This window comes from Acipenser ruthenus, chromosome 6 (assembly GCF_902713425.1).
Source record: "Acipenser ruthenus chromosome 6, fAciRut3.2 maternal haplotype, whole genome shotgun sequence".
In the NCBI taxonomy this organism is placed as follows: domain Eukaryota; kingdom Metazoa; phylum Chordata; class Actinopteri; order Acipenseriformes; family Acipenseridae; genus Acipenser; species Acipenser ruthenus.
In genome coordinates this window covers 51,704,674-51,727,206 of record NC_081194.1, presented here as the reverse complement: position 1 = coordinate 51,727,206, position 22,533 = coordinate 51,704,674, and the positions used below count along the sequence as shown (strand labels likewise).

Sequence of the window (22,533 nt, the reverse complement as noted above, 5' to 3'; positions counted from 1 at the left end):
TGATTTTTAATACATGTATCACTATACTGTACTCAAATCTAAGACGCAGGCCATTTTTGAGAAGAAAAAATTGGTTTAAAAAGTGTGTCTTATATTAAAAGGAATACGTTATATAACAGAGTGGGTTTCCACTCTGTCACACCATCAAAACAACGTTCTGTAATTTGCTTTAGTCAGTCATTGTATCTAGCAGTGGCATGTCGTGACAAAGTCTACTTGGGTAGCAGAGTCAACACATGCCTTTTATTTTTTTAATTGACAGCTACCAGTAAGCCACAGATAACTTTCATAATTTTATTGTTGGAAGTGGCGAGTATATCCCTTCCCTTCATGTGTTAGTTCGGGTATTTGTGGTGTATGCCTCCCTTTTTTAACAGTCTCCAATTTTTCTGAGAAAGTTCTTCTTTAAAAATGTGTAAAAAACAATTTGAAATATTACTTCGTTATATAATATTACTCAGTTCTCAATAACTGTCTCTATAATAAGCAATAGCAAGCAAAATTCAGCTCTTACCACTTACCTTATCATATTTATGTCCCACCTCTGCTCACTAATGATTGGACAGCTGCAAAACCAGGGCAGATCTTTGACTTTCCTATTGGTTAAACTCCCAAGACCTTCAACTGAAAGAGAGAATACCTTCAACGGTTTATGTCCCGCCTCTGCTTACTCATGATTGGACACCTGCATAACAAGGGGCAGATCTTTGACTGGTTAAACTTACTCAAGACCTTCAGCCGAGGCAGAGAATACCTTCAACGGTTTATGTCCCGCCTCCGCTCACTTATGACTGGATTGCCGCAGAGAAAATGCAGATCTTCTATTGGCTGATCGCATCGCAGGCCCTTCAGGAAAACATTGGAGTACCTTTCGCAGCATATAAGTGAGCACTGTAAATTGACAGCCGGCAGGGAAGATGAATCAGTAGCAATCCTTAATCAGAGGCAGCAGAAACAGGTGTGTGATGGACGCAGTTGAAAACAACAAAGTTCAATGATGTGCTATGAAGCGCAGAGAACACTTGCAATGTTGTTGAATGAGAATTGAAACAAAACAAAACATAATAATAAACAACCCCCCCCCCCCTTGCCACCTGTTACCACAGCCTTACACTGCATCTATTCATTTTCAGAAACAAACAGCTAGATGTGGATGGAGATCATGATAAAGACAATCTGAGCATTTCTAATCCTTACAAATCATTTAAGAACCCAAATGCAAAAGAAAGCTGGTAAGTAATCTTAGTAGGTATGTTATATGAATAGATAATGTACTACTTCTTCAGGACTTGCATATTATAAATATGCAAGTCCGCTTGAAATGTTTTTGCTTACGATTGTAAGTCGCCCTGGATAAGGGCGTCTGCTAAGAAATAATTAATAATAATAATAATAAATCAAATTCCCTTTACAGTCAATCAAGTAATATAGGCTTACTGGGGAAATGCCCTTTACCAGCGATTGGATGGGCAGACCTGCAATAGGAAGAGTTATAAATGATTTTGTCCATCGGTGCAGATTAAAAAAAACATAAGATTTAGCCTCTATTCATAATCGTGTCATGGATCTAAATGGATTTCTTTGCTTTGTTATTATAGGGAACCCAACCAGGAAACAGAACACCAACATGAGGTATCAGTACATCCCTGCTTTTCTTTAAAAGACTGCACTATTTATTCCATAGTAGTATTAGATTACTTGGTTTAGTTTGGAGTACATCTAAACAACATAAAAACAGGAGGCAACTTTTTTTCTTCTGGCCAGAGTTGAATCGGCATATTATTAAGTGGCTCACTGGTGTGAGTCTTATTTTGTGGATTATCTATGAATGATTCACTCAATATAACAATGAATCCCTTTAATACTAATACTGTATGAGACTTACAGAACAGCAGGCAATACGAAAAAGGCATAATTACCAATTTTGGGGAGACATCAGAGTATAGAAGTCTTCTTCTTCCTCTGGTCTAATAAGCTCTAGATATGCCTTTTTATACCAAGCCTGTGGTTACATCATTCTTCAACAATTCATTCTTTTCGTAACTGTCTCCAGTACAGCTTAGTATCCTCCCCTACCTTGTCTTGGTCCTTCTAATAAATATACTCACAATTCATGCATTTGACACACACACCCTGCTAATAAGATATTGCTCCACAAGATTACACAGACATTGGTACAGAAGAGTACAAGACACAGGCAGCCTCCATATATCATACCCAAATAAGGAATGTGTAACTTTCCACAAGCTTGCTTTTACATTGAATTAAAGAAAATACACAGGCAAAGCATAGCAACATCTAAAATAGAAAAACATTACAAAAAAACAACACCTCATCTTCCACCAGTATTACCAATTTACTCAAATCAGGACATTGTGCTACATCTAGAGCTCCAGTAATTTGAATACATTCTGACCTGTATACATTTCCATTGTAAATACCATCACATTTAGAGATCACACATGGTCAGCAGGTGGCATGATTGTTTTGAATTTAGTTTTATTAGGTTACAAGGCACTTAAATGGCAACAACAGAAAATACAATGTTTGACTGGAGAAACTGCCTGGTGAGAAATATGATTAGACGTGTACAGTATAAATGCAATGTGGAGTTCTGCTGTTTGTTTACACAATGTTGTATTAAAATATATGTGTAAAACATCTGCAGGGTGGAAAAGACAAGCATGAAGTCAGCCATTCGGGATTGGAAAGAGATTCCTATGAACTTCAAGAAACATCTGAATCATCTGGTTTCAAAATCAGCATCTCAATATAAAATAACAGTCCCAGTTTTCTTGTTTTGTAATGACAAATTGTATGTGATCTTACCATTGAAATCCATATCTAATGTATTCCTCTTTTGGTTTTCATAAATGTCAAATTTACTGTGCATTTTGATTGATAATGCCAAAGACTGAAGAGCCAAGCGTCATAAACGTGTATTTGTATATTGTGTAGCAGCAGTGGTTTGTATTATTCTAACTGAAATTATAAAATTGTACTGCTGTTCGTTCTAGGTTATTTTATTTAAAGCCTGTCTGTGATTCTAGTACCAGCGTGACAATGTGTAACTCTCACATTCTAATTTCGTTTTTCAGCCCTATTCCTTAACGTATTTATACCTGCTGAACTTACTTGCATTTTTACACTTTATTGATCTTGTATCAATGAGGCTGAGATTACGTGCCAGGCCAGTAGAATATTCTATTTAACATATCAAAATGGTGCCCTGCCTGCCATTCCAGCAAAGAGACTCAAACCCAGTGCTTTCTAATGAAATCCTAAAATGGTATTTGGCTATTTTTTTGTATTTTATTTGACTTTAGAATGGGCTAAATACTACTGCATTTATTAAATCAATTGTATTTTGTTGTCTCAGCATTTTGGACATTCATGCATTCTGTTGTGTTTAGGCAGGCAATTTATTTTTCAGCAAGCCTGGTTCCTGAACTTGTCAATAAATGAAAATCACTTGATTTAGACATATATATATATATATATATATATATATTGGAAATTAATGTTTAGCAAAGCCTTGGGTACGGTAGGGTGTACTAAATCAATAACCGTTTTACAGTTAACTGGTAATTATGACGCTGAGAAATAAAGCCTTACACCTCAACAAAGCTTCTGTGTTTTGTTTTTTTGTTGTTTGTTTTTTTAGATCACTTTCATCCTTGCATGGAGATCATAAATACTAAAGTATTCATTATGTTGTATACCGTTTTTAATAAAAAAAACACACACAAACATACACACATATATATATATATATATATATATATATATATATATATATATATATATATATATAAATAATATATATATATATATATATAAACCAAATGTAATTTAATGTAAACCAGATTAGCGTTTACTGGAGAAGTATGCAATACAATATGTTATTAAAACAGAAGAATGTTTTAAAATGAGTTTACTTTGACAGTGTTACTCCTAGCAAAATCAAAATGTGATTCACCTCCAACCCTTTCCCTAGCCTTTTCTGTTACCATAATAATAATACAAAATAAATAAAAATGCTACAAAGCTACCAGATCATAAGACATTTTATGACAGGAATAAGCTATTAAGCCCATCGGAGCTCACAATTTTCCTATAAACTGAGTCGTGTGTCTAGCAGCTAGAAATATCACAAAGTATTTGCTCATTTATTCCACACATTAATATTAAATAATGGTAGCTAAGTGTTGCTAGTTTTCTGGGATTTCAAACAAACAATACAATTCTATTAATTTGTTTTTACTTTAAAACTAAATAAACCTGCAAGTGTAATTTTAATGTGTCTTACATTTCAACAATATATGTACCAACAGAGGTGTTTTTTTTTCTCTCTTAACAGCTTTTTTAAACAATTCACTGCTGCAAGTCGTTCTTTTGAGCCTTGAGAAAGTCCATCATAGTCTTTTGTTTCAGTGAGTCAAAATATGTTTGTTGGGATTCACAAAGTAACTGCCTCAGGAGAACTCATTTTACAGAATCGGCATCCTTCTGCTTCTCATACCAGAAATAAATACTCCCACCTGTAGTGCTGCTGTCTTCGCGTTGACCGCACAGGTTTTAGACTGACGCATGAGTCGTTATTATGTGTGTGTGCTTGCACTGCGGGCGGTAAGTCTACACTGGCAATAATGTACTGTATTTCAGAGTTAAAACTCTTCAGGGAGCCGCGGATAATTGAAATCGCAGGTGAATGGGGTGCTGATAAATTAGGTTCTACTGTATGTATGTATGTATGTATGTAAAATCCAGGTCTGGCAATGGAACGTGAAACAAGCAATGTGATTGGTCGAGCAAGGTTCCATCAGCCACGCATCCTCACGGGTTTTTAAATTATAAATAATAAGAAATACGTGGCGCTGTTATCCGCGCCGCAAACAATAATACAAATAATAATAAATAGGGGCGGGACACTCCGCCACAAAGGCCCTCGACTATCTCGTGCTGCACAAAAGGCCCGAGGCCTCCATATACTTGGTGTGTACCCGTCAGGCCTTATTGGAGTATATATAATATAGATATAGATATATAGATTATACTTAATATATATTTCAATATTTATCAAAATGAGAAGTTCAGAAAACAAATCAGCTAACATTTTAGCTGGGTAAAGCATTTTGGGAAAACATAGACTTGTCAGTAAGATGTCTGTTTACTTGTGATAACCCCCTGTAAATGCATGCAATACATTTCGATTGATCATCAATAATGATACGTTACTCACATCAGAATAAATATAGATCCAAATTCGCTCCAATCATGGAGTGAATATACTGTATTTTGGCAAAACACTTTTTCCCCAGCGAAAATAAAATGTTAGTTGAACTTGGCTTAACAGACATTACCCCAAAGTGCAGAGGGTGTATTGAACTGAAACCAGCAAAATATGGAGCAAAAATGAAGACAGTGGCCTGTACCCAGAGATGTCACTCACACTAAAACTAACAGCTGAAAAGTGAGTGTGCGTTCATTCAGTAAAGGGTGTGATTCTATTTAAAAAAAAATAAAAAAAATCACCCAACCTGGGTGGGGTGTGTGCTTGTGGAGTTCACTGAAATTGTACACAAAAATAACAGCATTTCACATCTTCATGGTAGAGCTATGTAATATAAACAACTTGCTGTGACTTTCTTACCAGCTAAATATTACCTGACGTAGGCCTGTATTCAGAGACATCACTTTTACAGGCTAGTGGAAAAAAATGCATAAAATCTCAAATGCAGCTTAACAGGTACTGGATTACCATTTGATTGGGTTATTAGGCAGCTCCCAATCAGATTGGCTCGAAAAATGTAAGTTATTATCATAACCTGGTTCCCTGAAATAGAAATGTAACCATTACTTAATGGGTGTTTACCTCCTAAAGACCCAAATCCTGAATATTTTATAGCAAAGCTCCTCTTTCAGCCTGTGATGCAGACGTGACCCCCATCCCCGAGGGATCAAAAATACTGCAGTCACAGATCTCAGCGTCATTTTTCCTTCAAGTCTGCTGCGAATAATGGACCTTGAAGGTTAATGGTTACATTTCTATTTCAGGGTACCAGGGTTGTGAGAATAACCTAACAATCCCTTTCAAGTACGAAACGTAACCATTACCTAATGGGATACAATACCCAAGCCGTCGCAAGCAAAGGACTTGCAGCACCGGTAGATGTGCTAAAAAGGAAGCTAAACTGCCTTTACCATTCTGACAGAGGACCGAGAAGGGTCCATGGCATATAGTCCACAGTACAGTGAGGGAGAACCCTCATGCAGTGTACATGCTGAGAGGTTACACCGAGTAACCTCAGCATTTAACACCAGCAGTCCAAAATGGGTGTATGGCTAACTACCCCAGGACTTAAAGTGGAAGATAACAAAAATGTATTAAAAAAGAATGACTGGCTGCTCTTAACACTCTAGTCCCAAAACCAGGGTTCTGCTGAACTACGACATTCAGTTGGTAGAATCTGGTAAAAGTATGAGGCGCGGCCCATACTGCAGCGTTGCACATGTCTGCTATATATGTGCCCTGGAATAATACCCAGGAGGAGCAAGGCCTATTGTGGAGTGACCAGTGACCATTTCTGGTGGGAAAAGGTTGGCTAGATCGAATGCAACCCTGTGTCTACAATCCACCTCGAGAGCCGCTGTTTAGACAGGGCTTGTCCGTGGAACTCTGACCCGAAGCAAATAAACAATTGCTCAGATTTGGGTGTGATGAACATAATACACCAGTGATCTAACTGGTGATCTAATATGGAGCTTTCTCTCCCTGTCAGACTGGAAAAGAAGAGGATGGAAGGCCTCCAATTCCACTGACTGGTTGATATGGAAAGCAGAAATGCTTTATGGAGAAAAGCAGGATTGGTGCGGAGAGTAACCTTAGTTCTGGCCTCCGCAAAATAACAAACATGCTTTCGCCGTGGAGAACGCTTGCATTTCACTTACCTGCTTGCCAGAGATAATAGCAAGCAGTAAAGCTGTCTCCAAGGACAGGAATTTCCGAGTACCCTTCAAAAACTGTCCCACCAGGAAGTGTGCTCCTGGGGAGATAGAGTCAATTTCAATATGGCAAGCCGAAATAGCTGCCAGGTAGACCTTAAGTGTGGAGGGAGATTTCCCTTTATCAAACAAGTCCTGCAAAATTGCAGTACATCTGTCATGGGCCAAGTCGTGGGGTCCAGTGCACGTGACCGACACCATGTCTGGAAGACACCCCATTTGTAGCCATACTGGGAGCGGGTAGATGCTGACCTTGCATTCTTAAGGGTGACAATGACCCTGTCAGATAACCTGAGGTGACTCAAATGTCTCTGCTCAGGGGCCAGACCCAGAGCTGCAGAGCTATTGGGTCTGTATGCCACAGAGTGCCAGTACTGAGCACCAGGTCCTCCTAGGCCACTTTGGGGCTACTAAGAGAACCCAAGCCTGGTCTTGCCTGATCTTCTCCAAGCACAGTGTAAGCAGTGGCAACGGTGGAAAAGCATAGAGCAGAGTCTTGGGCCATCTGTGGGCCAGTGCATCTATGCCGAGAGGGTGACCACTGTCCATTAGGGAATACCAGTGGGGACAATGGGTGGACTCCTGGGTAGCAAAGAGATGTATCTCCGCGCACGAAAACTTCTCCCAGCTGAGGTTCGGGCCATACCGAACTGTGGGGGAGAGAAGGTTCGCCGCCCAGTTCCTCACCCCTGGCAGGTGAACTGCTCTTAATGAAAACAGGTGCTTATGAGCTCACAGCAAAAGCTTCTGGTCAACACTATTGAGATCAGGATACCGAAGACCACCATGGTTCTTGATACAAGCCATCACTGTGGTGTTATCTGCAGATCAAGACGCGTCTCCCTTGCAACTCCCAGGAATATTGCTGCAGGGCCAGATGAACTGCCTGCAGCTCCAAAGCATTTAGTGGAGACCCTCCCATGGGGATTTCTACACGCCTGCATCCCGACAGCGCCACAACCTAGATTGGAAGCATCTGTTGTCAGCACCTCTCTCATCGTCACACTGCTCAGAACTGTGCCCAAGCACAGATGAGCTAGTTGTTTCCACCACGAGAGAGCTTTCAAACAGTGACATAGGACATTGTGAGTAGGCGGTGTTGTTCCAAGACAGGGTGAAGGACCCTGTAGTTGAACCAGGCTTGGAGAGGGCGCATGTGTAGGAGCCCTAAAGGAAGAACCGGAGATGCTGATGCCATCATGACCCAGAATCTCTGGAGGGTCATTACCATCACTGCTGAACTGGACTGAAAAGCTCCAAGCAGACAGTTAGCCTCTAGGTCCTGTCTTCTAACAGAGTGCTGATCATGTTTATAGAATTCAGGCTTACGCCGAGATAGACAACCCTCTGAGAGGGCATCAGCCAGGTTTTAGAATGGTTCACAGTGAAGCCTAGTCACTGGAGGTGGCTGGTGACTAGTCCCGTGTGCAACACTGCCTGTGCTGATGACTTGCCACATATCAGCGTAATTGAGCACTCTCAGAGGAGCCAGTATAGCGTCCATGCATTTTTGAGAAAGTGCGATGAGACGGAGAAAGGCCGAAAGGCAGTACAAGGAACTCATACGCACCACAGTCCCTGGAAAAGCGAACCGCAAGCATTTCCTGTGGCTGGGTTTTACAGGGATGTGAAAGTAGACGTCCTTGAGGTCCACCATAGTGAACCAGTCTCCTGGCCTGACTGACTGCAATAGTTCTTGCATGGTCAGCATCTTGAACCTTCGTACTTTCAAGTACAGATTGAGATGTCTGAGGTCACGGACTGGTCCGAGACCGCCGTCCCATTTTGACACCAGGAATACCTGGAGTAACACCCTTCTCCTTCGTTGAGAGGGTGAACAATTGCAATTGCCTATTTTTGCAGTAGGGCCTATACCGCCAGAAACACTAAAAAAGTGTCTTCAGGTTTCATGACTTTTGTTAGGATCATGCCCTGAAAAGGAGGAGGGCCGAAACAAAACTGCAGAAAGTAACTGGCCTTGATGGTGGTAAGCACCCAGATTTCTGAGGTGTGTGATCTCTAATAATCCAGATGGGCCTGATAGAATGGGCCCTGTACCTGTGGCAGCAAACCCTAGGACTGCTGCCTCACAGGGACTTGCACCTCAGACTGCTGCTTGGGAGCGGGGTGCCGGTAATTGTGACGGCCTACAAGCTGCGCACACTTAAAGTGGTTCTGCGCATTAGCCCTAGCAGACTGGGAGCTTCTGCTTGGGGAGGAGGTGTTGCCAACTCCCTGGAAGTTTCCCATGCTTGGTGACAGCGCTTTAGCATCTCATGCACTGGCATCTAAAAGTATGACCCAGTGTTACGGCTGTATCAAGCAATGACACCTTGTACTTGTCAGGCACTCGGACCAGAGAAAGCCAGAGCTGCCTTCTTGCCGCTACCAACGTGGCCATGCTCCTGCCCATTGTACTTCGACAACTGCAGCAGGTGGTTATTGACTAAGCTCAACTCGTCCAACCAGTGGGACGAGGGCCTGTGTTCAGTGGACAGAGCCTGCAACAGCTTGGACTGGTATGGCACCTGTATGCTACTGTAGCTACCCAGGCGCGTGCAAACTTCTGTAATGCAGCATTGTTTAGTATCTGCACCAGAGACATGATGGGAGCCTCAATAGGCGGAAACTGGGTAAGGCCCAGTTTATCTGTGTTGTGCACCCTATATAGGCTGTTCAAAGAACTTGAGACAGCAGAAGCAGTCACCGGATGTGCACAGGATGACTGCTCATCTTCCGTGGTCCAAGGCACTTGCATGGCCGTGGTAGCACGTCTGATAATGGAGGTGAGCTCCTCCAACAGGGAGGGGCTTACCATGGGAGCCAAGATATCTGATTCCACTTCCTCAGATGGGAAGATTCATTCTTGGGTGTCCATGTCCTCAGATGCAGTAGGACAAGGTCTCCTGTGCTGGTTGTAGGTCAGGCAATGGTGCCTGAAGCCTGGGGACTAAACACTGGGGGGGGGGGGGGGGCTCACAGCAGCTGTCAAAAGCGACTGCTGCTGGTTCATAGCTTCAAAAAGCTTTTCCATCTGCCCCACAATCCGGTCAATATTGCCGGAATGCCTGCTACGGCAGCTTCTGTCCCTCTTCCTTGGCGGAGGAGAGGGGGAGCTCTCTGAGCCAGAGGAAGAAGAGGAGGATTTAGAGCAGCATAGGCTCTTAGTTCTGCTCCTACCCCTAAAAGGTCGCTTCTTAGCTCCTGGTGTGACCAGCTTTGCGCAGCACACAAGGCCACAGAGGGGACTTAATCAGAACCTAAGGCCAAGAAAGAATGATATACTTAAATAAGCAAAGTATTTCAAAATATAAAATTAAAAGGAGAAAAAGTGAATATCAAAAACTTATCTCCGTAGTTATGACAAAGTCAGAGCTCACTCCTTTCCCAGGCAGGCTGAAAGAAAAATGGCGCATACTGGGCTCTTACAGGAGCAGCTTTGATATAAATGCTCAGGTAATTCGGGCTACAAGAGATATATCTCATTCGGTAATGGTTACATGTCGTACTTCAAAGTGAAAGCTAATTGTGACAGGATGAAGGTGTGTAAAAGGGACAAAATTAGGGATGCTAATAGGATTGTTTTTTGTAGGAATTCAATAGACTGGCCACTGTTGTTATTAGGCCATCCTCACTTGTGTGCTAAATATACGTCTTGGTTCAACATGGGATGGTAAATGATAAATGTTCATTATCTATAGGATTTAAAGATGGCTTTTGACTCGGTGAGAATAAAAATACCAACCTGTAAGCAAAACAAGACCCCCCTTTTTAACACTACAGAGATAGAAAACTGTTTCTGCAGTTACGTATTTCTATTTTTTTTTTTTTTCATAAAACATATTTTAATATGCAGCACAAATGTTTTCATTTGCCAATCTTTCCCCAAAAGATTTACAATGTAGGTTTGCTGATGTCTTGCAAGTGTTCTACATAGATTTGCTTTATTGACAAGGAAACGCAATGGGAACTGGATTTAAAAGTGCAATTTAAACACAAAATATACATATTAGTTCAGTCACTTCAGGGATGTTTGGTCTTTCTTGGGATGATTGTTTTCATACAAGTTCTGGAACAAACCTGAAACAGAACCTACAGTACATTGATTCTGTTAGAAAACATTTATATTAGAAGCTACTCATGTTTCATTACCTTGACTAAGGTGCATTAAACATTTAATTTTTAGAAGCAGTATGTATTAAATATACAGATAACCCTTCAAGTAGGAAATGTTTTCCATGTATATCATCTTCATATGTTCTCTTAACAGGTCATTTCTACATTAAAATTTAAGAACACGGAGGAATGCATTTAAGCAAATAAAATAAAGCTGAGATAGTTACATCAAGTGTGCTTTATTTCTTTCACAGGTATCCTGTTAAATAAAGCACCATATATATATATAATATATATATATATATATATATATATATATATATATATATATATATATATATATATATATATATATATATAAATGTACGTACTGCCAGGCCACATTTAGAGAAAGGATTCTTAACAGAATCAAGTTTCTTGTGGTTGTTTAATTTACAAAGTAAACTTAGTTTGGATAATAAGAACCACACAAATATGAGGCTATCTGCCTCTTTAGTAAAGTACAAAACTGGCACAGAGGACACTATATTATACACAGTAAAAATGCAATAAATTTAAATTTCATAAAGAGAGAAGACATCTGTAAAATTCTGTAAACCTTCTCCCCTTAAAGCAATCTTGAACACATAATCACATCAAAAGAACTCTGAATAAAGTAAAAATGAAAAATGGTCTTGCCCTTTGAGAAAATGTGCCACAGCTGTATCTTTTTTTTTTAATAGATCTAGGATTTTGCATTTTCCCCCACGAATCTTCAAGCATATGAATCTATTGTCATTCAAGCAGAAAAAAAGATCACTTGACAAACCAAAGCACGGAGCAACTCTTCAAACAGCCAGAAGAAAAAAAATAAAAATAATTACAAACTGAATTTTAAAAATACTTAAAAAGCAGACATGCTAAAAGTACTGTCAAGATGCAGCTCGGTTTCCTTTCCCAGGTAGTTTTGTGACCACACTAATTGTAGACTCAATGGTCCTACACAAAGTGTCTAAAATGTCATGCTGCTGCATGAAGTTAAAGAGTCCTCTGGAATGGTCACAACTGTCTGTTAAACTTGTCTCTGGATCCTGTAAAGGCAAAGTTTGATTCTCACAACCTCTCAGGTCCACCATGTCAGACAGACTTGCGAAGACTGATGTGGAGGGAAACTCTGAGTCCTCCTCAGCCACATTGGAAGTCTTTATGCCCTGCATTTCTTCCTTCACATCTTTACATTCTTCTATTTTACTCTCGCCTTCCCCCTGCTCCTCTGAGGGCCTGCTACAAAACATTGCATCTTCTGAAACTGAGGATATCAACTCCATTTTGTCCTCCTTAACTGAAACATTTTCAGGAGTGGGGGGGTCTTGCTCAGTCCCCGGGTCTATGACTGAAGAGTCTCTCGTCTCAGTGTCTGAAGTGCTAGCCGGGGTCAGTGCCTCCCTTGGTTCAGATTTTAGATCGCCAGAGCAGCTCTCTAAGGGATGATCTTCATCGCTGTTAACTCGTCTTCTTTTAACTGGAGTAGCACCTTCGTCATCTGCAAATCAAAACAAACAAAATATATATATATCTATCGCAGCATTTAAATATCACTTGCTGAGTGTTGAATTGATCTGCATAATATTATTCTAAATAATATTATTATAACTAGTAAACAAGTTTGCTTTTGATAGAAAATGATTAAGCATAACAATTGTACTTTATGTATTTCATGTTAAGTTAATTTTACATGACAATTTGGATTGCCTTTAGGAAAATTGACTTCAGTAATCAAATGGCCTACAATTGACTAACGCAATTTAATAAATCATACAATTAGAAAAAGTATATTGGCACCTTTTGATGTTCTCTCTTTAGCTTCTAGTTCTTGGGCATTTCTTTGCTGTAGACAAGTTCTACATTTGTTTAATAAATCTTGCAAAGTGGGGATAAGGGCAGGATCAAGCTGTTTTGGGGTATGTACTGAAAGCATCAAGGTGAATGCCCGTAGATCCTGTAAAATAAAAAGTGTGTTATCACCAATATCATGTACCACTATAGTTTACTACTTCTGAACTTTTAATTAACTGCATTTCTTTTTTTAATGCAAAATGTTAATAAAAATATTGAATAGCAATACAAAAGTATTGGAATATATTAGGATTGTGCTTAGTTTTATGCAGGTATTACACCACAACCCTACCCTATCCCAACACAATATTATTTTTCAAAAGTACAATGGGAGTATGTATTTTAGTCAAAATGTAATACAATATAAATACTCTAAAAAGGGAGAGACTGATCAGTTTGCATTACAATGAACACAACAAACTCACCGCGTTTAGAATAATACTTGTTTTGCAGACCTCCACTCTTTGGCTTGTAAATTCTAGTTCAAGATTATGATATTCATTAATAAGATTTGTAACTAGAATGTTGATCAAATTAGCACAACTGGAAACAGACAACACTTGACTTTGAACCTGAAAAAAGGAGGATATTTTATTAAAAAAGAGTTATTACCAAGGTCAACCTAAATGTAATTGTTTATTAACATCTTCAAAGCTCTGTGTACAGATGCCTACCTTGAGAAGGAAACAGGTCAAGAAGGTGTACACCACATTGCTGTTCAGAAAGGTCCTCTCATCCATTAGGATACACTTAATGTACTCGGCAAAGGCTGGATCCTCACACAGGAGCTTCACACAGTTCTTTGCCATAGTAGACTGAACAAGAGAAATGCATGTCTGGTTATTTCACAGGCATTGATATTTTACAAACTTATCAAATTAGGGAGATATGATCACGGGAGTTAACTCAGGTCATTAACATTGTTAAATAATTTATATATAAAAAGTAGGGCTATCAAGTGATTAAATTAATATTGAGATTAAAAAAATGAATGTCAGTTAATCTTGGTTTGAATCGTATATTTAATTGATCCAATTACTGCTTCCATCTCATTTAAGTTTTATTATTATTTTATTATTATATTACCATCATCATCCAAAAAACAACCCAGCATAAAAACCCTGGTTTTCCTATTTCTGGATTCTGGATCCTGTTTGTTGGTCCCTATATAGTTTTATATTTAATTTACAATCCAGCATTTGTTGTTAAATTGTTTGAACCAACTGCTAAATCACAATGCAGTAAGTTTATTACTCGCCTTAATGCATTTATAATGATCAGTTTTGTTTACAGTTTCCTTTACTCAAACGGATGTTTTTCATTGCCATTTAAATAATTTTTAATTCTCTTTTATTAATAACTTAAAATTGCCTAAATAAAGCAAAACATTAACAGTTATATCCTCATAATTGTAAATAACATCATTTAAAAAGAATGTGGTTACTGAAATAAAACAAAGCTGCAATGTTAAATGGGTGTGCAGCCAGTAGCTATCCACTTTGCAACAGCACTGGTTATAGTATTGTACTTAGCTTGATTCATGGGTTTGCAGCGATCCTAAATTTCTAAAAGAGTACTCTGTCAAACTCAGTTTGTTTTGTTGTTGTATTGTTGTTGTTGTTGTTGTTGTTGTCTGTAACTGAAGAACTACTAGAAAATGTATTTTGAGAAGTGAAAGCATGTTTAGCAGCACGCTGGTGGTACAGCAGACTAGATACACTTCTGTGATACTGGAACTCACTTTGACAATCCAATGAACTGTCAGAAAGCTTTAAAAAAAAATAAACTTCCCATTCACTTCCCATTCAAGTCCTTCAGTTTGAGTGCTTTGCTACATATTGCAGTTCAGTGACTAATTTTGTACACATCAAATGATAACTACATTCACTCAATCATCGCATGCACTGAAGTGTATTAAAATGGTGCTGCCGGAAATGAATTACGGTGTGCTAAGAAGGGAGTGCGATTAACTCGCGTTAAAAGAATTAGGCTACTCTCCCAAAAAATGTAAGCGTTAAATCGTAGAAGTTAACTGTGATTAAATGTCAACGCAAATAAAAAGTTAACTTCAGCTTCCCAGTATGATCCATTAACTTAAAAGTATTTTATCCATCAGCTGGACTGAGCACAAGATTATCGTAGGTCACAAACCAAACAAAACAAATTGAGGTTAAAAAAATCTATTTGATTTGAATTATACACAAGACAGATACATACAATTGTCCACAAATTAGACTCTTATTGTATTATCAAAATAGAATCGCAATATTTCTTGGAAGGGGGAGGAGGGTTTGTCTACTGTACCTGTGACTGGCAAAGCTCGGTCCAAAGCTTGGGAAACAATGCCAGGTGCAGAGGTAAACCTTCATATGCAATTAGGACACCTGCACAAAAAATGTAATGTATATATTGCTATCTTTCAATATATATATATATTTTTAATAAACACTGTATTATGTGTTTCTTTATACAAAGATAATAAGCTCAGCATTCATTAAGGGGTTATATCTAAAATAATTTAATATCTTGCAGAACATGCATGTCATTTGCTATACAAGTCTCATGTGAGCAGTAGTGAAAGAAACATGTTATAGTAAACAATCATAAGGTACAAGAGTGCACAGCAGATGTATTGCAGTATAGCATCTACCGTGGTACATGCTTGCATATACTAATATACTAATATATATATATATATATATATATATATATATATATATATATATATATATATATATATACACACACACACACAGACGTGCTCAAATTTGTTGGTACCCTTACAGCTCATTGAAATAATGCTTCATTCTTCCTGAAAAGTGATGAAATTAAAAGCTATTTTATCATGTATACTTGCATGACTTTGGTATGTCATAGAATAAAGCAAAGAAGCTGTGAAAAGAGATGAATTATTGCTTATTCTACAAAGATATCTAAAATGGCCTGGACACATTTGTTGGTACCCCTTAGAAAAGATAATAAATAATTGGATTATAGTGATATTTCAAACTAATTAGTTTCTTTAATTAGTATCACACATGTCTCCAATCTTGTAATCAGTCATTCAGCCTATTTAAATGAAGAAAAGTAGTCACTGTGCTGTTTGGTATCATTGTGTGCACCACACTGAACATGGACCAGAGAAAGCAGAGGAGAGAGTTGTCTGAGGAGATCAGAAAGAAAATAATAGACAAGCATGGTAAAGGTAAAGGCTACAAGACCATCTCCAAGCAGCTTGATGTTCCTGTGACAACAGTTATTATTAATATTAAATATTATTAAGAAGTTTAAGGTCCATGGAACTGTAGCCAACCTCCCTGGGCGCGGCCGCAAGAGGAAAATCGACCCCAGATTGAACAGAAGGATAGTGTGAATGGTACAAAAAGAACCAAGGATAACTGCCAAAGAGATACAAGCTGAACTCCAAGGTGAAGGTACGTCAGTTTCTGATCGCACCATCCGTCGCTTTTTGAGCGAAAGTGGGCTCCATGGAAGAAGACCCAGGAGGACTCCACTTTTGACAGAAAAACATAAAAAAGCCAGACTGGAATTTGCTAAAATTCATATTGACAAGCCACAATCCTTCTGGGGGAATGTCCTTTGGACAGATGAGTCAAAACTGGAGCTTTTTGGCAAGTCACATCAGCTCTATGTTCACAGACGAAAAAATGAAGCTTTCAAAGAAAAGAACACCATACCTACAGTGAAACATGGAGGAGGCTCGGTTATGTTTTGGGGCTGCTTTGCCCTGCCTGGCACAGGGTGCCTTGAATCTGTGCAGGGCACAATGAAATCTCAAGACTATCAAGGCATTCTGGAGCGAAACGTACTGCCCAGTGTCAGAAAGCTCTGTCTCAGTCGCAGGTCATGGGTCCTCCAAAAGGATAATGACCCAAAACACACAGCTAAAAGCACCCAAGAATGGATAAGAACAAAACATTGGACTATTCTGAAGTGGCCTTCTATGAGTCCTGATCTGAATCCTATCAAACATCTATGGAAAGAGCTGAAACTTGCAGTCTGGAGAAGGCACCCATCAAACCTGAGACAGCTGGAGCAGTTTGCTCAGGAAGAGTGGGCCAAACTACCTGTTGACAGGTGCAGAAGTCTCATTGAGAGCTACAGAAAACGTTTGATTGCAGTGATTGCCTCTAAAGGTTGTGCAACAAAATATTAGGTTAGCGGTCCCATCATTTTTGTCCATGCCATTTTCATTTGTTTTATTATTTACAGTATTATGTTGAATAAAAAATCAAAAGCAAAGTCTGATTTCTGTTAAATATGGAATAAACAATGGTGGATGCCAATTACTTTTGTCAGTTTCAAGTTATTTCAGAGAAAATTGTGCATTATTCGTTTTTTGTGGAGGGGTACCAACAAATTTGAGCACGTCTGTATATATATATATATATATATATATATATATACACACACACATACACATACAGTGCCTTGCAAAAGTATTCAGACCCCTGACCAATTCTCTCATATTACTGAATTACAAATGGTACATTGAAATTTCGTTCTGTTTGATATTTTATTTTAAAACACTGAAACTCAAAATCAATTATTGTAAGGTGACATTGGTTTTGTTGGGACATATTTTTAAGTATTTGTACTTAAAAATAGTATTTGTGTGTGGTTCATCTCACTGCACCAGTATCCTATCCACGTCACAAGGTAGACAGAACTGCCGACTTGCTTGTTGTGGCATAAAATGCTGTACTTTTATACTAAATATTATACGGATTACTTACTTAGTTTAACTAAGGTTTCAGTAAACTTTTCGCAGTTGATAGCTACTCGGCACAACAGATGTATAAACTGATGATAGGACAGGAAGTAATCCAGCAGCATGCGGTCATAAACATCATCCTTTCCCTAAAAAAACAACATGCACATTTGTTAACATCAACAATACAGTGTACCAAACGAAGCATATGTAATTTCTATACAACAGACTTTTGAGTCAACACAACAACAAAAAATGGTAATACAACTATTGGAATTCTAAGAAAAAAGGTTTCAGAACAAACCTGGCTCGTTTCCACCATGGAAGGCAGGAGACACATATTAAGCTCTGGTCGAGGAGGGCGAATGTTGTTTTTCCCTCCCATCAACTTTATGTTCTCACGGCAAGGAAAGTATGGACCGAAAGACACTACAGAGCAAAAAGCAATTCAAATTAATATACAGCAGAACCTAAATCATTTAAATGCAATTCATTTAAGTTCGGGCTGTTCCGATTAACAGATTAATGTGATTAACAGATTAATTGTGAATAAAAATTTAATTTTTTTCACAATTTAAAATCATGAATTCTGGGTAGACAGAGACATGCGTGCTGCTATTTAAGGAAGTGCTGATTTGAAGCATGTGCTCTCTCTCCTCAGAAGTGGTAGGACACTGTGGTGACTGTTTTTTGTTTCTGCGTTTGTGCTAAAAATTTTGCTGTTTAAGGGTTACCCCAGAGTGGTTAAACAGTACACGTAACTGTGCTGCTTTGTCCCTTGGGGCTTGTGTGACTGAGTTATCAGGTCCCTAAATCTGTTTTATTAGGGCAATAGGAGCAAAAGGTAACATTTGTTACATTTACTAAAATTAAAATAATAATAAAAATGGTTTTAAAAAGACCAAATTCCCATTGGGCGTATTTTCTTTTTTAGATTCTATTTATTTAAGTATTGCTATACAGGACAGCTGCTATACGATCGTTACCTTTCTTAAAAATGTGCACAGATTAATCAACTAATGCCCATAAATTAACTGATCCAAATCTTTAAATAGAGTGACAGCCCTAATTTAAACATACATCGTCACACTTACTTGGGATGTTACTGTGATGATAAGTGCAATGGTTATGTTGTAGGAATGGTACCAGAGTGTGCAGAAAATCATGAGGACTCAGGAGAACAAGTTCTTTTAAAACATCTGGAAGAGAAAAAGACATTTCATCACTTAAAACAAACAATTTCTTGGCTGATCTTCTGAACAAGTTGGGATAACCCAGATAAATCACGGCCGCCAAGTATTTTTTAGTTTATAGGAAGTTCACAAAAGCAAAACAAAAACTTGGGGCCAGCCAAACTGATTTTCAGAGTCATTTTACAGAAAGCATACATATGAAATTATATATATATATATATATATATATATATATATATATATATATATTAATTTAGTCGTTGCCAATTATTTATTATTTTCTCCCAATTTGGAATGGCCAATTATTTTTTAGGCTCAGCTCACCACTACCACCCTTGAGCTGACTCGGGAGGGCAAAGACGAAAACACGCTGTCCTCCAAAGCGTGTGCCGTCAGCCGACCGCTTTTTTTCACACTGCGGACTCACCATGCAGCCACCCAAGAGCTACAGCGTCAGAGGACAACACAGCTGTCGGGAAGCTTACAGGCAAGCCCGCAGGCGCCCGGCCAGACTACAGGGGTTGCTGGAGAGCGGCGAGCCGAGGACACCCTGGCCGACCTAACCCTCCCTCCCCCTGGGGCGACACTCGGCCAATTGTGCGCCGCCCCCTGGGAGCTCCCATCCACGGTCGGCTGTGGAATAGCCTGGACTCGAACCGGCGACGTCCAGGCTATACAGAGCATCCTGCACTCCACGCGGGAGCGCCTTTACCGGATGCGCCACTCGGGAGCCCCAATATATATGCAATATTTTTATGTATGATTTATTATATTCATGTGATAAGCAAGTCAGATATTGACATTACCTATGCAAGCGTTTCTAAGCTCTGGAGGGCTGTAGGAATTCAACAAGGTGAGAAGCTTGTGCGCAAATTCAATTCTCTCCTGCCACTGAATCAGAGCTTGTTTCACATCTATAAAAGAAAAGAAAGCAAATATTGATATAAAATTATTGAGCATAAATATATATCACTTTCAGTTATCTTCCTCTAGTTCTTATTAGTCTTATCTACATAATATCAAATAGCAGTTCTTAATATGTTCGATCTTTCATTAACAGGCCCCAGTTCAAACCAACACAATGAAACCACAATTGTCATATTCTTTCTATTGATATTTTGTTACCTTTTACTACCAAGGGTGCTTAGTTTACTTTTTCATAAACCCAAAAGGGCTTGTCAGTACATCAAAAGAGAACAAATTCTACAAACCACACCTTTTCTCTGCAGATAGGGCCGAGTGGCTTTCAGAACAGAGAGGAAGATTGACAGAAGTTCTACAAGGTCACCAGTCACATGACACGCAGTTGCCTCATGGTACATCATATGCAACGTGTTAAAAGACTAAACAAGTTGAAAGAAAAAAAAAAGTTTAAAAGTAGATTTATCTTGGCACCAATATCTCAATATCTGTTTTTTTGAAAAATCTCAACACAGACCCTACTCACTGGTGCTGGATTAAACATAGAAACATACAGACATTAAGCTTGCTTTTTTAAACACCTGCTTAAGCTATTACTTCTGAAAAAAAGGGTCAGATGTGCCAAGAAAGAAGTTGTAGGCAATTTAGCAACAAACTTTTTTTGTGAAATATGCATTTTCCTCTATAAAAGCGATGAAAAAATTAATTGAACCCCAAACAAAGAGTTTGTAATTTTTAAAAATGCAACCAAATACGTTAATTTAACAGGTAAATGAACAGCCATTACCTCAGTCATCAGGATCAATCCTCTATTAAATACAACAAGCAACCTGTCCTCATCGGTTTCTAGCAGGATTCGAAAGGCACTGCAGAACAAGAGAGACTTTTTACCTACGTGAAGTAATGATAATGATTTTTAACAAGACACTCATTACTTTATACTCTCTTGTCAACAGCAGTTCCTAGTAAGCAGTTACATCAGTCACAATCTACAGGTGATAATTTTCCAAAATTTAACAGCATGGGGGAAAAGAAAAAAAAAAAAAAAAGAAACGCTACAACCTCTGTGCAAATATCCAGACGGTGTTTACAGTTAAATGTATAAATCATCACCATTTTTCCGACCAAGGCTGTGAATTTCAAAATCATACCCAATTTGATGTTCAGACTTCAAATAACTGTGTTCATTTTACCTGTAAATGGGTTGTTTTATAAATAGTGGTAGCCCTTTTCAGATATTATTATTATTATTATTATTTATTTCTTAGCAGATATATAACCAATTGTGTTCCATGGAAAAAGTCTTTCAAAAACTTCTTATTTTACAGGGTCAGTAGTTTTGTGACACAGATTCTATGATCAATCATTCATAATGAGGGAATAGGAAGTAATGTGGTTTAAAACTAGTGCAATGTGAAACAATGCATTAAAATGATAAGCCTTTCAGTTTTTTAATCATAATTGGATATTGATTATTGGTGGCCCCCTTGTTATGGTGGATCCTCATGAGAACATTACCTGATAAGGGTGGTCCAACAGGAACGCCCATCCAAGCAGCGCAGATAACAACTGATTGTTGTTTTCTTGAACTGCTTTATATCCTCCAACTCCTCCTCTCGCATGTCTGGACGCTGAGCGACAAACAGCTGCATGAGATTGAAAAGTTCTTCTACTGCCTACAAGCAAATAAATAAATAAATACATAAATAAAAACCCTCTAATTTCAGAATACACTTTTGGTTTAAATTTGATGTTAGCAAACACAACAAAATACAATAAATCATCTAACCCTAGCAGTTACAAAGGCTGGAAATAATTAGAGCCTAGAACCTCAAAACATGCTTAAGTTTAAGATGACATAAAATAGTAAAATAAAGCTGTTAACTTATTACTGCATTGTATACTATTCTATGAATATTCTTTTTACATTAAAATCTGTTTATATAATTATATATTAAAAAATAATAATAATGCACAGACTACTTTAAGACCCTAACTAAAAAGTGACGTGACAAATTACATTAAGTGTCCTTGTTTACGTACCCCTGGATATTGACTCGCGTGGGGGGTAAGATTTTTGAATGCCCACTGGATGTTCTGGTGGGAGGCCAGCTGCCTGGTGAAGGCCGGTGACTGTTCACAGCACATGCGCAAGATGCCATAGTAGGCAGGCAGCATTCCCCGGTTAAACAGTACCACATCCTGGTCATCGTGGTCTGCCAGGATATAATTGAAAGCAATGTTCTTGGTAACTACAGGGTTCTGCACAATGAGCCGCACGTTCTCCGGGCAATCTACGCACACGTTGTACCAGAATGAGAGCAGAGCCTGCTTGTTGTGGTTGGTGGCTATGGCGGGCTCTGAGAGTTTGGGCTGGAAAAGGTTCCACAGATCCATGAAGTAGCTGGAGAACATGAGCTTCTCCGTTTTGGAAATCAAGCAGTACGTCATGAAGCTGAAGTACTGCACTAGTTTGGTGGTGCCGTGCACTACAGCATCAACATACAGCTTAGCTCTTGACAGAAGCCCGAGGAGGACATTATAAACCTGGTGTAGGACCACAGTGGTATCTGGGCTTAGAGGAAGGTCCCGGGTGGGAATGTGTAAAGAGCGGGTTGACCGGAACATTTGTCGGAAGGAGTTGCTTGGAATCAGAGATACAAGAAGGTAGGCAGCAGCTGTCAAGATAAA

At 38.7% G+C, this 22,533-nt stretch overlaps 2 protein-coding genes across 6 annotated transcripts in view; one reads left to right on the top strand and one right to left on the bottom strand.

The window, feature by feature from the left end:
• Window positions 1-3,681, top strand: part of LOC117972517 (protocadherin Fat 4) — a 30,637-nt gene extending 26,956 nt beyond the window's left edge. The window contains exons 27-29 of the mRNA XM_059025484.1: window positions 1,134-1,232; window positions 1,599-1,632; window positions 2,669-3,681. Of these exons, the coding sequence (XP_058881467.1) occupies window positions 1,134-1,232; window positions 1,599-1,632; window positions 2,669-2,776 (241 nt within the window). The 3' untranslated portion in view covers window positions 2,777-3,681. The remainder of the gene's footprint in view (window positions 1-1,133; window positions 1,233-1,598; window positions 1,633-2,668) is intronic.
• Window positions 3,682-11,529: 7,848 nt separating this feature from the next.
• LOC117410925 (ubiquitin carboxyl-terminal hydrolase 34) overlaps window positions 11,530-22,533 on the bottom strand; it is a 103,928-nt gene continuing 92,924 nt past the window's right edge. For all 5 annotated transcript variants that reach the window (XM_034017882.3, XM_034017883.3, XM_059025482.1 and 2 more), the window contains 13 exons: window positions 21,886-22,520; window positions 21,361-21,518; window positions 20,630-20,708; window positions 20,138-20,264; window positions 19,728-19,835; window positions 18,823-18,927; window positions 18,033-18,157; window positions 17,754-17,877; window positions 15,301-15,380; window positions 13,671-13,811; window positions 13,422-13,568; window positions 12,943-13,099; window positions 11,530-12,643 (listed from right to left, as the gene is read on the bottom strand). In XM_034017882.3, the coding sequence (XP_033873773.3) occupies window positions 12,033-12,643; window positions 12,943-13,099; window positions 13,422-13,568; window positions 13,671-13,811; window positions 15,301-15,380; window positions 17,754-17,877; window positions 18,033-18,157; window positions 18,823-18,927; window positions 19,728-19,835; window positions 20,138-20,264; window positions 20,630-20,708; window positions 21,361-21,518; window positions 21,886-22,520 (2,597 nt within the window). In that variant the 3' untranslated portion in view covers window positions 11,530-12,032. The remainder of the gene's footprint in view (window positions 12,644-12,942; window positions 13,100-13,421; window positions 13,569-13,670; window positions 13,812-15,300; window positions 15,381-17,753; window positions 17,878-18,032; window positions 18,158-18,822; window positions 18,928-19,727; window positions 19,836-20,137; window positions 20,265-20,629; window positions 20,709-21,360; window positions 21,519-21,885; window positions 22,521-22,533) is intronic.